The sequence below is a fragment of the Vidua chalybeata genome, chromosome 7, assembly GCF_026979565.1.
Source record: "Vidua chalybeata isolate OUT-0048 chromosome 7, bVidCha1 merged haplotype, whole genome shotgun sequence".
NCBI lineage: Eukaryota > Metazoa > Chordata > Aves > Passeriformes > Viduidae > Vidua > Vidua chalybeata.
The window spans coordinates 18,599,366-18,616,775 of NC_071536.1; the positions used below are offsets into that span (position 1 = coordinate 18,599,366).

Below are 17,410 nucleotides of genomic sequence, written 5' to 3' on the forward strand. Positions count from 1 at the left end.
GTTTTTATTTTCATGTTTAAATCCAGTTGCTGTAATCAGCTTTTTTGTAACCTAAACTGCAGTTGTTGTGACCATACTAAAGTACAGCTTTTCAGGCTCAGCCTGTAACTCTGCTATTATAGGTTTAAACCTCAATGTAGAGAAAGTCTATAATGAAAGTGAAGCTCTCTTTCATTTGCTATGATTCAGCATAGCTGTACTTGAGAATTACCCAGTTTTGCTTCCCATGCTGTGACATTTGAGACCTGCCCTCCAAGCGCTGGTGGAAGGCTATGGACTTGCCAGCTCAACATTTTAGATGGTATCACAGTCATGGTAAGCCTCTGCCTTAGTGCTGGCTTGGAGGCAAGGCTACACCAAGAATATGTGGAGTGGCTTTTAAGAACTCTGCTCATGAACCTCATCAAAAGCATGTTAATTTCAGAGGGAACATGACTGTATAATTATCTCAGTGCACTTCAGATTAATTGACAAAGGCATTCTTCTTGTTTAAAGTCTTACAGAAAATATTAAGACTCATAGTGTAAAGAGATACTAAATGCAGACACAGAAACTTTTGAAATCAGTAAGTTGACTTCTGACCACTAGTTGTACTACATTACTACTTGAATGAAGACACAGAAATAAGTGGTTTGTCCCTTAAATGAGTACACCCTCAGTAACTTTTGCTGTAAGAATAACACTAAGAATTATATAGGAATGATCTTTTTAATAGTTTGTTTCTAAAGGATGTTTAGTTGAAGGTCCCTTAGTTTAGTATTTATCTCTCAATGGTACTTCCTGCATTAAAAGTCACTGTGAATAGCCTTTCATCCTTCTGTTCCAAAAACCAGAAATACAAAACAAGCTTTGCAGTCAGAAAACCCAAGAACCAAAGTCTGAAATAGCTCTGGCTGTGACACCTAGGAAATCAGCCAGTCTGGTTCCAGCCCCTGTGAAAAAAAGACACTTCAGCCTACTAATGAAAAGAACAAATACTTTGTTTATCTTCCCAGAGAGTACTGATATGCATCTTGAATATGTCTAATTGCATCAATAGTCTGTCAAAGTGAATCCCTTACTAGTAGCTGCTGAAACAGTGACAACCCACCAGTTGCTAATGATGTTTTTAAAATTGTTTTAGAAGTGACCAGACAAATGTCTGATAGCAATTTTCAGATTAGATACGATTTTTGAGCTGGTGGTTGTCAGGTCTTGCTCCAGTGCAGATGCAGTTAAAGCTTTCTATTCATCAGGTACTATTCTTTTAGTCATCTTAGAATAGCATGCAGCTTGGTGATTGCTTCTGATAGATTACTTGTTTGCTTGGATTGGGGGAATTCAAATTCCTTTCTCCCACTTGCTTTAGGCCTTACAGTAGGAAATACTTCAGTCATAAGTTTGCTATTTCTTGGTACATCTGGACAATGTATTCTTGAATTCAAAACCTAAATTAAAAATAAGGGGGGGTGATGTTCAGTTTAAATGAAATGCAAATTTTTGTATTTAAAAAAAATAAAATCAGTTCCTGTTAATGCAAAATATTTCCTTTAGAATAAATGTTAATATGTATAAACACTTTATACATATTTTGTCCTGTAAATTTTTTTTAAATGAGAAATTTATTTTCAAAATAAAAACTAAATATTTTGATTTGGAAATATCAAAATAAGCTCTAAATTTGATTAAAAATTATTTTCTCTTTGTGGTGTAATTTATACCCTATATCTAAATTCTATGATCTATTTTATCTCATTCTTTTGTTTTCACTTTATTTGATATGATTATAATTCACACCTATACAAATATAACTGAATTTTTGAAGCTCATTTTGTTTCATGTAATGTTTTTTTAACTTTAATGTTTTATTACTTTTTTTCTATGCATATTCTAAATCTAGATGGTGTCAAGCAATATTTGGACTGATGGAATTTCAAAATACTGCCTTATCTATTTGAAAGTATTAATAATTGAAGGAAAGAGCTCACCTATGTGTAAGATCATGCTTCTCCTTTTTGCTTTTTCTAATATAACTAATACTTCAGTATGAAAGATACACAGAATGCTTCTGATTTGCTTTTAAACTGCATTGGTTTAGTTTTAGATGGCAGTCTAAACTCTAGGCTCTGTATACTTCTCTCTTTGCTTATATATAGCTATGATTTAAGAAATACTAGGGAATCTGAATATTAAAAATAAGATATCTTATTTGGACTTAGTTTCAAAGCATTTAAGGTCATCTCTTATCTGAAAAATACTTTAGGTATGTTTTGCATACATAGAGAGGTATAACAAACACTTGGGGTTTTGTATAGAACTGCTTGGTCAGATAGAAACTAGCGTATCAGACTAAAAAATTGAGCTGTGAACTCTAGTATTAAAGTAGCCAGTGAACCTCCCAATGTGTGTCTCTGACTTTGGCTTTAAGAAAGATGCAACTTCAAAATAAGGCTTTTCTTGTGACTAATATATTCATCAGGTTTCAGTCTCGTGTGGCTTATACAGGATTATCTGGAGGCTTATAAGGCTCTTGCTGTAGCCTTTCCTTTGATTGCTCTTGCAAGGTCTTTCTTTCTCCTCTCTCCCCCTGACTCCCTATTTTTAAGAAACTGGTAGGAACATAACTATTGTTGAAAACTCTCAGCCTGTGTCAAATCTGGTTGAACCAGTTGGCCCATTTTCACAAGTCCTTGCAGAGTAGGAGACACTCAGATGCAAACAGAGACTGTACAACAGCATGTTTCTCGCACTGGAAATCAGTTAAATTAACAATAACCACAAACCTGATGTCTTTAAGTCCTGTAAATCCTGTAAAAGCTATGCCAACAGTACTGCAGTTATAAAGCTGAAAAATGCACTCACAGAGTTTTGTTTTCCAACAGCTTTCAGTGGGGTGCTGTTATTGAGACTCCTGCCTCTTTGTCAGGCTGACATCTGTTTTTTGTGCTTGAGAAACCCAGTATGGTCTAGAACCTCCATTTCTGACAATTATACTGTGTGCTCATTTCTTTCCTCCCTTGTTCTTTTTCACTCATAAATTTGACAATGTAGCAAGTGAGTCTGATGGTTTGGACACTTCAGGAATGGGGCTTGAAAAGGGAGGAAACTCTCCTTCTGTTCAACCTTCCTGGCAATAAATAACTGCCTTTTTTTCAAATGCAACTTTGAAAATCAACTGCCAATATTTTACTTTGAGGCCTAGGAGATTCTTGAGACTTAAGAAATTCTTCTACGTTTATCTTCAACATTTCTTGGAGCTGTAACGTAGGGAGTTTTCCTCAGTTTGCAAAGACCATTAGTAACATGTGCTGGCAGGCCAGCTGTGCTCAATGCAGGTTTCAGTGATGTTCCACAAACCTTCATTTAACATTCGTGGTTCTGTGGCCAGAAGATGTGATCAGGGTATTAATTCAGAGCATTTCTGGGGAACAGCATCTTGGGTGGGCTGTAGGAGGATGTAATAGGACTAATTATTAAATTCACCTTTCTGCAGAGAGGATCTATGAGACAGTGAACAAGCAGCAGAGAAAATACTGATTTATTAAATTTAATCCAGCAAGGTAGACACTGATATATAATTCACCAGAGTGGCCTCTCCCTGGAGCTGTGCATGACAGGTATGTTGGGGAATGAGAGAGGGCAGCCCTCCTTTGCTGGAGCTGTTTCTAAAATTCCATTTCATATCCTATGTTTAGTTTGCTGTGACATATATACTACTGCAATGAGAGAGAACCAGGCAAGCTGAAGACTTGAGTATTGATATCTTTTTAATAACACTGCTCACTATGATAGTTACTTGCACTAAAAATAAATCTTACTAAGATTTGTACTGATAGTGATTTTTTTTTCTAGATCAGAGTGCTAGTTATAGGATATGTATTAGATATTTGGCTTATAAAATAAAGCATCCACCAGTAAGCACAACTCTATCCAAAGAACTTTTTCTATATAACTTGTCTCAGCTGACCACAGAATGGGAGAATGGGAGAGTCTCAGGGGTCACAATAGCAGGAGAAAACAAAAATAAAGCTACAGCATTAGCTGTTAGTTATTTCAGCTTGAACCACTGTATTTTACCTGTTGCTTCTTGAATGTGCTGGGGAGCAGTTTGAGGAAAGAGAATCAAAACCTGGAGTAGGGAAACTCACCCAAACCACTGTGCCTTCAATTTTAGAAATGAAAATAAATATTGAACATGTATGTCATTGTACACAATGGCGAAGACCAACACCAGGATGTCTCAGACTTTCTTCATGGCACTGCTGGCATTGACATATTACCCAGCACAATTTGAATGAAACCAAGTCAAATTTAATTAGCTCGTCTTTAGAGCATTTCTTCACCCACAACATTTGTAGTCTTTAGGATCCTGCTGCACGATTGTAATCCTGTACACAAAATGCTGTTAGGAGAATCCCATTCTGAAATCTGCCCAAGTTTACCATTACATACTGTAACTCTTACCATAATGGTGGTCTGTTTTTTGTTTGTCACTTTCTTCTAGGGTATCTTTGCATCCTTTTTTCATGTAGTATTGTATGACAGCCTGGCTGGTTCAGCCCTTAATCCTGGGAAATGTCTTTCATGGATTTGACCATATTTAGACATCGAGCTTTTTTCCTGCAGATTTTTGTTCCATATCTGTCTGCAGTCATTGCTGCATTGCCTTTACTAAAGGCAATCGTCTCTCTTCATCTGCTCTGAAACTTTTTGCTCCTCCTTCATTGATCAAACACTATTGACCATTAAATACAATTTTGGGTTTTAGTTCTACTTTATTTTAGTGAAGAAGTACTACAAAGCAATTAATGTAAAATGCTACTTTATTACTTCAGTTTTGTATTTAACATAAGTAGTCCTCTACAATTACAGCTTGCTTTCTTAATTCTAATAATTGAAATCACAAAATTACCTGCCAGACTTACAGAAGGTGCTCTATTTCAAATTCAAAATTGCTGTTTGAATTATACTGAGTATGACTGAAATACTTCCAGAACATTTTAATTGCTCCTAAATGATAGAAAAATATTTTCTTAAAATACAGCTTTTAAAATCTACAGAAATACTTAGTGCCTAATTATTCCTTCCATTCCTGGCTTTTTGCAAAAATATTTTAAAAAACACTGACTTGTTCTGCTTAAAACTTCTGACGTAACTCACATTAAACAGGTTAAATACAAATGTAGTGAGACTGTATTTCAAATTACATAATAAAACTAAAATGTGGATAAAGCAGATAACTTTTTAAAAGTTCAGACAATTAAATTTTGCAGTGAATGCTGGAGACCTGGGTTTGTCTCACACTTTCAGCTCAGCTGATCAGCAGCTTTAAGACTGTTGAACTGTTACATCACCTGTTGAGCTCTCGAGGCATTTTTTCCTTCCCTGCTGTATCCTGCCCAGTCAGGGCAGGGAGCAATAAAGCAACAATGAAGAGAGAGGGAGCTTTACCAGCCAGTCCCCAGCCAAAGCACTGATGGCTCAAGTCTTTTAGTTTCTAAAAGGATTTAAGAGCAAAATTTTTGTGAGTTGTTGAAAGTATGCTAATGGGGTGATGAGACCAGTTTCAAAGTTGTTTGGCATGGAACACATGATTACTGGTTTCTAATGCTCACCTTAAATGAACAGCAGCAATTGAATCCACCAGTGTCAATAAATACTAATCCAGACCACGATATATGTGCCCCATTTTCACTACATTTAGCTACATTAATTATAAAAGTATAAAAGGATGGCTGTCCTTACAAGCTGAAAGCATATAAACCATTTAAGAAATAAATTTCTCTAGTCTCATGTACTTACATATTCATTGAAGCTTTCTTACAAGATAATCTCATACCAACAGCAGAACATCTCCCTCTTCTAGACCTCCTGAGAGTCTTTTTCATTGGCACTTCTGGTTTAGACACTCTTTTGATATACTCATAGGGAGTGTCTGCTGTTTGTCTGACAACATTGCCCCCAGACCATAAGCACAGCCACGTGTGCACAATAGAAGAGGGATTTTAAAACCGACCAAGACAAGAGCAGTCACAGGATCATTTGTTTGTTCAGAAGATTCTTTAACACTCTGTGATGACCACTGAAACAAATTTCTTTTGTACATCTGCAACAAACATTGTACCTCAGTGGTGGTTTTAACAACTGGGTTTTTATAGAAGTGCCCTCAATTGAATATCTTTTCTTGAATTTTTTTTCCTCTTTATCTGTCTTCATTAGATTCATGAATTCATATACAGCAACATTTTTTCCCAAGAAGACTTTGTGCTGCCAAGGTCCCCCTTGAAACTCCTATTTTTTTCCATAAGCTTAGGTAACAAAATGTAGATGCCTATTGCTCAGTGCAAACCATTTGCTTATTCACCATTATTTCATCATCTTTCAAGGAAAGCACCACAGACCAAATGTGTAAGATACTCTTCCCAGGTTTTATTGCAGTTATTCACTATGATGAAATCATAAACTACGTCACTTTATTGCTCAAAATCCAGAGGTCTTTATCTTGAATCCTTCCCATCATTTTAATAATTGTTTCGGTAAACAAATCTGTTCTTTCTTTCACATTTACATTGCACTCATCTTGAATGCAATTCAGTCTTTCTCACTAGAAACCCAGAAAACTGACCTAGATAAATATTGTCCTTCTTAAGCAGAACAGCTAGGCAAAATAACCTGTATGTCTTCCTATTTAGGATAGGAAATTGTAAAGAAATAGGAGTCCTTTGATGCAATTAAATCTGTTTTCAGGGTCTCTAATTACAATTCCTGCTTTCTCACTTATGGGAGAGTTCAAAACACAGGAATATCTTCCTGTTCCAGCCTCTTTAAGCCAGCACCCAGTACAAAGGCCACAGGCTTTCCTGAGCATGGTTTAGAGCTGCTTTGGGCTTTGTTTTTATGTTGTTCCTGAACTCTTGCCGTTTTTACTTTGAACAGCCTCCAGGTTCCCTGCTCAGAATGCAGAATGTTCTCTGCCCACAGTGCTTAAACTGCTGAGCAACATTGTACATACCTTTGGTTTGTTAAAAAAACATTTGCTTAGTAGCTTCTTGTAGACTATTTATTGAAAGATGGTGCTTAAGCCTTGCAATTTCAACCCAACCTACAAATGCGATATGAAGGACCACCTCCATAGTGTGCGGGAGATCACCTCTATGTGTTCTTAATAAGGCCTACATATTCAAAATATGAAACATTTGTTGCTCTTACAGCGAAACTATCTGTATTAAAATTTTATTCAAAATGGTGTTACCAAGTGTATGTAAGACTGCTAATGGCAGACCTTGGTGAAATTCCACTGCCTCTGTAATGTTTGAAAACACAAAAGGTCTGAACAATGTTGTCGCTGTTGTAGAAAGACTGTTCTATCAATAGTAAGATTTTACTTAATTGTAAAATCATGATTAAGGCTAATTTGAAACTGTATCATAGATTTTAGATCTAGCTGTGAAATATAATAACATAGATGTTAGATCAAGCTTGTGACTCCAAGTTAAGCCAGAGTCAATTGGAATGTCTGGGAGAATGGATAAATTTCATCATAGACTTGAGTAATAAACCAGTGAAGCTTTTTTTTTCCCAAGGAGCTAGTACTTAAGACTTCTAAATAACTGTTACACAATTTGCTGCCAGGTGCCAACAAGAGTTGCCAGGTAATTGGTAACTACCAGTACTCTTCTGTGCTCTTCTAATAATTTTGTGTGAGCTTTATACGTATGAAAGGAACTGCAATCAAAATTAAACAGTAGTCCAAATTCTATCTTTGACTGATCAATAGGTTGGAGCCAGTGCTTTTATTTGGACTAAAAAAACGAGAGAACTGAATGTATGGAATACTGCTTTCCAAACTGCGGTTATTACTGCCTAGGGCTATCGCTGACGAGCAAGATTTTCCCAGTCTTGGGGAGCTGCAGTCACTTCCCGCCCGGGGAGCGTGCGAGGGATCCCGGCGGGCTCAGCCCCGTTCCTGCGCGGACATGTCACGGTGTCCAGGACCGCGCACGGCACCGCGGGTCCCCACGCAGGGGCGCGGGCAGCAGGTGCGCGGAGGGGCCGGCTGCCGCCTCGGCTGTGGATCCTCCTGTGCTCTGACACCTACCTGCTTGGGAGAGGCTAAAACCAACTTGATTTTTGAAAGGAAGAGGGGAAAAAAAAGGAATGTTTGATACTGTTGTTACTTCAGCTGTCCGAGCCTCGGTCGCGGCAGCTGTCGCCACTTTTCCCTCCCGGGAACCGCGCTGCTTTGCGGTGAAGCCGCGGCTGGCGCTCCCCGCGCCGCGCTGGCCGCCCGGGCTTTGAAAGTAGCGCGCAGCATCACAGCAGCTCGCGTTTCTCCAGCGTCCCTCTCCCTACCGTCTCCAGCTCCCCGGCGGAGGCAGCGGTGAGCGCTTCGCACCCACCGACGCTGCCCCGCGCCGGCTCGCCTCGCCGACATGGTATCACCCGAAACCCGTATCCCGCTATGGCGTGGTATATCCCGGCGCAGGAGGCGCTTCCCTCGGGCCGGTCGCGCCCGCCGCCCCCAGCCCGTCTCTTCCGTGGCGCTGAGAGAGAGGAGCAGGGGCGCGCCCGCCGCTCCCTCTCTTTGTGTGCGAGCGAGGCAGGGAGCGCGCGCGGGCGGGCCCGAGACACAGCGCGGAGGAGGGCGCGGAGCAGCGTGAGGCCGGGGAGCGGCGCGGGCGGGCGGCGGTTCTGAGCGAGCCGCGGGGGCGGGAGGAGGGTGGAGTGAGGAGCGCGGGGCGGCGGCAGCGGCGGTGGCAGGGCGGGGGGGTGGGAGGGAGGGAGGGAGAAAGAGAGAGGGGAAGGCGGGCGGCTGTGGCGGCGGATAATGATGGCGTGGTGTGTGCGGCCGCTGGGCGGCTGGGAACGCTGAGGGGAAGGAGGCGGCAGGACCCCCGCCCCCAGGTAGGCTGGCTCGGAAAGTTTGGGGCGAGGTACCGGGGCGGCTCCGCTTGGCGCTCCGCAGGCCCCGCGGCGCAGAAGCGCCACCACGGGGAAGCCCCAACTTGGGGCCGAAACTTGTGGCTTCCCCCGTTCCGGGCGGCGCGGGGTGCCAGGGCCGCTCCGTCCTGCCCCGCCGCGGTGCGTGCGCGCGGTCCGGCCCGGGCCCGGCCTCCCCCGGGCGGCAGGAAGGGCTGGCGCTGCCCTCCCCCTCCGCTGCCCGACCCGGCCTGGCCCAGCCCGGGACGGCCCTTGGCGGAGGGGCGGCAGCCGGAGGGGGCGGGGGGGGGCCGCCCGCCGCCGCTGCATCCCCCGCCAGAGCCGTCAGGTCGGTGCTCAAGGAGCAGCTGGGTCCGCGCGTCCCGGCCGACACAATGGGCTTTATCCCGCAGAGAGGTCTTGGGCTGCGATTCCCATCCCGAGTTTCGGATTCGTGTCACACGCCGGCGAGGCCCCGCGCTAATGGAAACTCTCTGTGTCTCTGCAGATGGCTTTCCGGATACCGCGATCCGCGCTGGGGATAACTCCCGATGTGGCCATTCACGCGCTTTGATTTCTTTCTCTCCATGTAGAGTCCCCTGCGTTCCATTTCAGTACGAGCAGGGAGGCTGACTGAGTGAAAGGCTGCTTTTGGGATCTTCTGTGGGATCTACACTGCCTAGTGCTGGAGGGTGGAAGCTTTGTGCTAGGGAATCGTTCTTCCCATTCTTCTTAAGGAGTGGAGAGAGCTTTCTCTTCAACAATGATGAAGACCGAAGGCAAGGGGGAAAGGACTTTAAGAAGTGCTTCTCCACACCGAAATGCTTACAAATCTGATTTCCATGCTATCAAATGCTCTTTTGATGGTGTAAACAATCCTGATAACTCTTCCAACAAAACAGGCTTGCATCAGAAGCTAAGCACTTCTTCCAATGGAGGGGGAAGTGACCCACACAGTCGAGGCAGAGCTGCCACTTACGGCAATAGAGTACACAAGATCAAAAATATGTTTCTGCAAATGGGAAGCTCTTCCTCCACAACCTCTTGTGAAAGCAGTCCACCTGCTGAGACTAAACTGATCAGCCGGGCCACAGCAGCAGAGTATGGATCGTCTCCAGGTAGTCCATCTTTTCTCATTGTCCAAAAAAATAATCTTCTTAATACAACTACCAGCCCCAATGGCAGTCCTGTGGATTCATCGTCCGTGTCTTCTGCTGCTGACAAAGTCATCCGTAGCAGCGATGAGGCAGACTTGGACAAAGTAGCCCTGGCAGAAAAATTTTCAGAGACCAGGAAGCTCTTTGAGAGAAATATAAAACAGCGGAGCTCAGTGGACAGATATTCCCCTAGCAAATGTGAAAGAAGTGAAGATAAGAGGAGACATGGTTCAGCTTCTGACTGCAGCAATGTGGTGGACCACTTCGGTTTTAATACAGAAGCAAGTCCTCCAGTAGCACTGGAGAAAGTTGAAAATCAAAGTAATGAGGAGTTGAAGCAGCAACATGCTAATAGTGGTTCCAAATCTTCCTTCCTGAATGCAGGGCCCATTTCTAGGAGGCTGGAAAGCTTTTTGGGTGACAGTGATACCGAAGAATCCAAAGAAACTTCCAAAAATTATAGTTCTCCAAATCAGGACCCTTTGAGAGGCCAGCACACTTTGAATTCATCTGCAGTTGCTGAAAGATGTCTGGAGAAAGGTGCATTCCCCAAAGTGCCTGAGATCTGCAGAGATGAGCCAAGCAAGGCACTTGGAAAAGACAAAAGAGAGCAACTGGTACTTGAGAGAAGCCCATGGAATATGGGCAGTGTGTCTGCTCAGGAGGCTCAGCAGATACCAGATAGTGTTTGCTCCTTGTTTTCTCCCACACAGGTGACTGGCACAGAGCTGGTTGCACAAGATGAAACCTCGGGGCATGAAAAAAAAGGTTTGGAGAAAGATTATGTTGATCAAGAGAATCAGAAGCTCATATGTGATGTACAGGAAGGGAAGAGAAGTGACTGTGCTTTGGAAGTGGTAGAAGAGTTTATGGATGGCAGCAAGACCAGTTGGGAAGAAGAAAGAGATGAGATGTCTGTAAGAGACGGTGGAGTTACACAAGTACAGGATGTTCTAGAGCAGGAAGAGGATGCTGAAGAAGAGGAGCAAGTGTTACAAAAGCAAAGTGAGGACTTCAGTGATTTTGGAATAGAGAATGCAGCTTTTGATGATGACAGGGATACAGAGGCAGAAAACCAAGAGCCTGAAGGCAAAGAAATTTTGGAGGGAGAGGAGGACTATATGTATGACAGTGAATATGAGGAGTTTCCTGGACTTTCTGAAGAGGAAGATCCAGCGCCAGACCGAAAAGTCAAGTTCTCAACAGCTCCTATCAAAGTAAGTACATTTGAGTTTTCTTTCTTTTTTTATTGTTTTGCAGTCAAAAATACTCAGGAAATAAATGTTGAGGGTTTTTTTTTTGGTTTTTTTTTAAAGTTCTAAAAAGCATTTAATAAGTGTATGTTTATAACTTTTATTCAACACTAAGTACGAGAGAAGTTACCACTTCAGAAATTCTATTAGTTAGTCGCAAGTGATTTCTAAATTACAGCCGCTTCATAAGATGATGTAGTGAAGCACATGAGACTTTACTTGCTGGACTTTTTCAGCAGCAGATATCTTTTAGGAGCAGATACAAACACCTTGACCTTTAATCCTTTAATTTCTTTAAAATTGAAGCATTAGGAATTATTATTTTCAGTTTTCCTTTTGGCACAAAAGTTTAAAAAAAATCCAAACAAATCAACAAACCTCCCCATAGAAAACTTTCAGATTCAACTTTAGACTTGTTTATGGAATTAACTATAAGGAAATACCAAACGACTGGTTCTTGTATTTTAAGATTCTAGAATTCTCTCCAATAATACCCATATATATGTTGTTTGGTTCTAATACTGATAGGTGAACAAGCCTTCGGAGTGTTAGCATGATTATTTTGAAGTGACAAAGTTGCAGAACTGCAAGTTTTAGGGCAGACTGACTAGTGAGGAGTAGTGTAAGTTCTAACTTAACAAATTAAAAAGATTTATGTGTCTGATCTTCCCCCACCAAAAACACCCACAGAATAAGTTGCTCCACAACTCCAACTATGTTTACCCATAGTCTCTAGTCTGTTAAACTTTGGAAGGAGAATCGGGAGACATGGACAAGGATGGAATGGGAGATGGTACAGACTTTCCTCAGCATGGTTCTCTTCTACTATCACATGACTGAAAGAAATAATTTTTAATAAACAGCTTTTACACTTTGTTTGTAGAGAGTCAGGACTGATCTTACTGATCAGAGGCATGGAAAAATTCTGTTGATTCTTGAACTTCCCACAGCAGAGAGCTGTAATTTCCCAGTTTGCTAGCACACACCAGTGCTGTACCCCAGAAGATGTTTTGATTGTGGCAAAAAAATTTGGCAAAATGTGAGTTTTGTTGCATGTGGGTTTTTTATAGTCTCTCCATAGACAAGCTGACTTTGTATGGCTTTTCTTCTAGTTGATGTTGCTTTAGTGGTGACCTGGAGCAGTGAAGGGGAGAGTTGTGCTATTGAAAACTGCATAATGAGTCTGGTTAGGGCTGGGAGAGAGCCAGAGGGGCATCAGTCCATTTCTACATGCATTTGTGCAGTCAGTATCTGAGCAAAGTGCCATGTAGAGTGTACTATAAATGTGTTAAGTGACTTCCTGCTGTAGGCAGGGTTTTACTGATCATTGCTGATATCCTACTGAAGCAGTGGCCGTTAACAGACTTTGCCTTCTTTGCTGTGTCTATGCCAGACATAGTTGAAAGCCCTAGTAGAAATCTCAGTGCCAGCTGTGATGGAAGCTCTCATGTAGACAAAAACTCAGGTTTTGGTAACAAGCACTGTTCAATTATAGCTGCTTCTCTGAAAGCCACAGGAAGCAACCTGTCTCAGATTATCATTTCACAATCGAGAGATGAATGGTTAGAAACAACTGTTAGCGGTTTCCTATGAGAATAACATAGTTCTTGCCATAAGGCCGCACTTGGATTGCCAGAATAAACTGTACTTAATAGCAATAGGGTTACTGAGATACATTTTAAGGCCCTTGAATTGAAGCTTGTGATACTTGCCTTCCTTTATCCCCTATCAGTGAAACTTGACTGTATCTTTCCTACATTGGGTATAGAGACCACTTTCTGCATGTTATTTTGAATAGGTTTTCCCTCTTTGTTCCTTTTGTCTAAGCAATGATTTCTGTTCCCATGTCTGCCTTTTTGCTTCATGTTTTCTATGATACTTAGTGGGAATAAGTCTCAGTTATATGGTTTTGGGGATTTGTACTCTGTAAAATAAAAATTTCCAACTTTTTTATGCCTACCCAGAACTTTCTTTAGTTGTATATTTTTGATATCTCAATAACCTTTTAGAAAATCCCAGTTTTACCTTACAGAAGGAAATCTCTCCATCTTTCTTCATCGATTTTGGTGCATCTTAAATTGTAAGAGGGAAAAATCTCTGGTAGCTAAAAGATTATTCCTGGTCTCTACCCACAGCTTAGATCAGTGCCATAGTGAGAAATGTATCCTAGTTAGTAGCTTCTTTTTTTCAGCTTTATTTAGTCTAATAAGTTTGACTAAAATGTGAGTGCCATTTTCAGACATTCATAGCCACTAGAGAAGGTCTGTGATTCTTCTCCTCACAGATGCTCCTGAGAGAGGCCTCTTGCGTTTTTGCTACTTTCATTCTGCATCTCTAGTGATGACAAAGAAACCATCTGTATCTCTTGCAGTTGCTGTTTAGCAGGTGTCTGGTAGAGTTGAAGAACTCAAAATGTTCAGAATGTATTGGGCAAGAAAAAGCACATTCTCAGATCTTCAGCATTCTGCAGTGATGGAGCTTTGACTGTTGTATTTGAAATATGAAAAAGGGAGGTTGGATATGTCTGTTGGTAATGGATAGAACTTAAGGCACCTTTAAAATAGCATTTATACTGCTGCAACAAAGAGAACGTGGTTAATATTTCTGTTTCAAAGCTTCTAGTCAGTTGTAATATTGGCAAGGTCTTTGAGTAAAAGAAGGAGACTGTGGAGCTCCCAGGGGGTGTATAAGGTAGCTAACACTGTTAGCACTGCATCTGACCTGTGATGGAGGTCCATAATTGTTGACATCTGTAGCAGGGCTTGAGAACATAATTTGATCTGATAACTTCCAGAAAGATGGAACATAATTACACAAATACTCTGTTTTTGTGTTGCCCTGTGCCTGTGAAAGCAAGCACAGCTGAGACTTTAAAAGAAGTGTTTAAATTCCATAGAAGCTGTTGATAAATGACATATGGGATTTTTTACTTGCTGTGGGTGACCAGACTTTCTTAAGTCTTGCTGCTGTTTGATCTTTCCAAACCGTGGGGAACATTTTATCTTGGTTCTTATTTTCCTGGAGTAGTTTAGAGAATTTATTTTCCTGGAGTAGTTTAGTACAGTTATTAGCAGAACTTCACAGCCCAGGTTTGTGTTATGGTACATGAGCAATTTTTAGTCTCTTATTGCCACATATGAAGCCAGTAAGGAATGTAAAGCACACTCAGCAGTCCAAGGTATTTGCAAGGGAACTGAATTTGCCTTTGTCTTAAAGTTTTCTGAGTAAACTGTGTAAACAATCAACATTACACACAATGCAAATAGCATCAGGTAATTCTTCTGCCATCCCCTTATATTTCATTTTGCCTTGTAATGTAGACATTAACTTGCTGTCTGTTATGAGATTACCTTGAAAGGCTTTAATTAACATAAATGTAATGACTTGAGTGCTGTTTGACGTTTGTAATTTTGAAACTTTCTGTTAGGAAAACAAATGCTTGTTTTCAAATTGATTTCTTGAGATGTTTTCACCTCTGACTGTGTCAAACTTTGTCCTCCAAGCCTTTAATAGCACAGTGACTACCTTCTGCAATGATTTATGATCCTTAGAAATTCTGTAGCTCAGGTAAGCTGAAAAGACAGTACAGTGCTGCTGCTGTTTGCTTCTGTTTGCTTATCAGTGTTATCTAGTTTATGTTGCATGGGAGTGTCTGTTCCCAGCTTTTTGTGAATAGTAATATATTTTGAGCTGGTTTAGTCAAGAAAACAGTTTAAAAAAGTAAACAGAGCAAACCCCAAACCTTCAAAAAGGCATTACTTTTATATTTGTCACAGCTGAGCATAAATTTGTCTCATAAGGAAACTGAAAGCAGTTTCATAGTTTGTGTGTTGTCCTAACCAGTCTAGTTTCAGCTGCTTCTGAGAGAATATAGGAATGCTTCATAGTATTGCCATTTGTCTTGCACATCACAGTAAAGCTGTTTTATGTATAGCTGGGCACAAATGGTAGTGGTGTTCAGCCTTTCCTATTCTTCAACGTTTTTAGTACAAAACTGCTTACTGTGGAAGTTAATGAAGAGCTAAATGAAGATAACTCTTGAATTAGATTTTGACAGCATATCTGCAAATGCTTTTAGAAGATGCACTTTTAGGAGATGCACAAATTTTCTAGATCAATGTGTAGACTGGTGTTTTAACACAACGTTGTAGTGTGGTGCTTCAGCTTCCTACAGCCTCTGATTTTTGAACCGTTCACTTGTGTACTTACGATGTCGTACACAAAAAGGGGCACGAAATACACCGGCTGGTTGAAGATACCCAAACCCTGGAGTTTCTTCAGTAATTAGAGAATTGATGGCTGGTCAATTGTCAGCCATTGCTCAAGCACTTCAGTAAAGTGCTTCTGTGGCATTAAGAAGCAAGTATATGATGTGGGTGAGGGTTGATGAAGGAAAATAGATTTGATTTGAGAGTAGATTTAAACAGAATTGACTTACATGTGGGAATTAATATTTTTTTTCTTGACAAAAATAATGTGTTTTTCTATTTTACTTTGGGATCTTTTCCAATGACAATTTGCTTGTTTAAAGTCATAGATTTTAATTGTTTTGAAGCTCTGCTTATCAACATTACAACATTTATAATGTAACATCAAAATAACTTCTCTTCATATTTTCATCTCAGTCTCTCCATGGTGCTTTTCAGTGACTTTTCACAAAAAATAATTCTGTTTTGTTCTGTGTGCATCGGAGAGTATGGCATTCCTGCAACTTACTTAACAGTATGAGAGGTTAAAAACATGGATAATAACTGGAGGAAGAAGGTATATATTTTCTCACACATTTGAAATTTTTTGTTGTTTTGGGGTTTTTTGAGAAAATATAATCTTTAAACCTTTATTGAAAGTTTAGTTTTCATATAAGTAAAATTTATCTTAAGTTAAATGTTTATTAAGCCTAAATGCATTTAATTCTGCTTATAGGTTTACCTGTGTTAAAAAGTTCTGTGATGAATCTTTCTGGTGCCTTTATGGGTCCTTGTTTTTTGATGCTATGATGATTGTTCAGCTGTCTGGAAAAAGGCTGTTTCAGCTCAAGCTGTCTTTGGCTTTTTTCTTTTTTTTTAATCATACATCTTCTGGTTTGATTTTTAGTAAATGTTTGATATGTAAGTTTTACAATAATAGATTGGGTAACCTCCTGGATATATGACAAGCTGTGGTAAAAGGCTTGTGAAATTCACATGGTTTCCACAGTAAAATTCATCTGTTTCCCCTGTGTTGAGCCAATAACTTGTGTTTGCTGAAATATATCTTTTAAAAATACCAGTTGTGGTACTAATAATTTTAAAATCTCTAGCTAGCAGTGGTTTCTGAATAGTAAGATTAGAATTCTTTTGTCTGTAATGCATTTGATTCAGTGACTAAACCCTGCCAGACATAGTGCAGGGATGAACATGTTTAGCTTTCTCATCACTCTTCTAAACTGTGAACTTACATTATTTATTATCCACATTTAAATGTTACTTTTGCTACTTGGCAAGAACAACTTGCTGACCAGTTCTGTATTTTCTATATTAATATCAACATTTTTTTCTTTCTCATAAAAGATGAACGGAATGTTATGATTCCACAATAAAAAATTCTGTATTCTACCCTTGACTCTTCAGTTATAGTTTTTGTAGTGTGCTTTTGCTTTTCTTTCTGTTTTTGCAGTGTTTGGCTTCTGGTTATAAGTTTTACTTTTTTTCTTTCTTTGTAAATTGGTGTCTTTCCTAACAGTTCTTTTTCTGAAGTTTGGAGAGAGGTGTGTTGTTCTAGCTATTTTGAAATGGGACTCTCTTCTTTTAATTGTGAGGTTATGGTTTTTAGAATATTACCCAAATGTTATCATACAGTTGTCAACTGTCACTTTAAGTCAAAAGTGTGAATTATGCAGATTTGGTTTCAAACAGGCTTTTCTTAGAAAGCTAGTATGCATAAATATTAGGATTCTTCATTTGCATAGATATGTTTATGCCATTGTTTTATTAATAGCAATTATAAATATCACTGGAATTTAAGCCACTAGTTTTAAATTCTGTTATCCACTCCTGGTAGATGAACAATTCCTGTGATCAATTTTGTATAAAAATGAGCAAATTCCATGAGACTCTAAAATAC

General features: G+C 40.2%; 1 protein-coding gene across 3 annotated transcripts in view; it reads left to right on the top strand.

The window, feature by feature from the left end:
• The first annotated feature begins 8,794 nt into the window (after positions 1 to 8,794).
• LOC128790949 (neurabin-1-like) overlaps positions 8,795 to 17,410 on the top strand; it is a 37,737-nt gene continuing 29,121 nt past the window's right edge. For 2 of the 3 annotated variants that reach the window (XM_053948162.1, XM_053948164.1), the window contains exons 1-2: positions 8,795 to 8,883; positions 9,407 to 11,272. In XM_053948162.1, coding sequence (XP_053804137.1) covers positions 9,662 to 11,272 — 1,611 coding nt within the window. In that variant the 5' untranslated portion in view covers positions 8,795 to 8,883; positions 9,407 to 9,661. The remainder of the gene's footprint in view (positions 8,884 to 9,406; positions 11,273 to 17,410) is intronic. The other variant, XM_053948163.1, reaches the window with a different exon arrangement.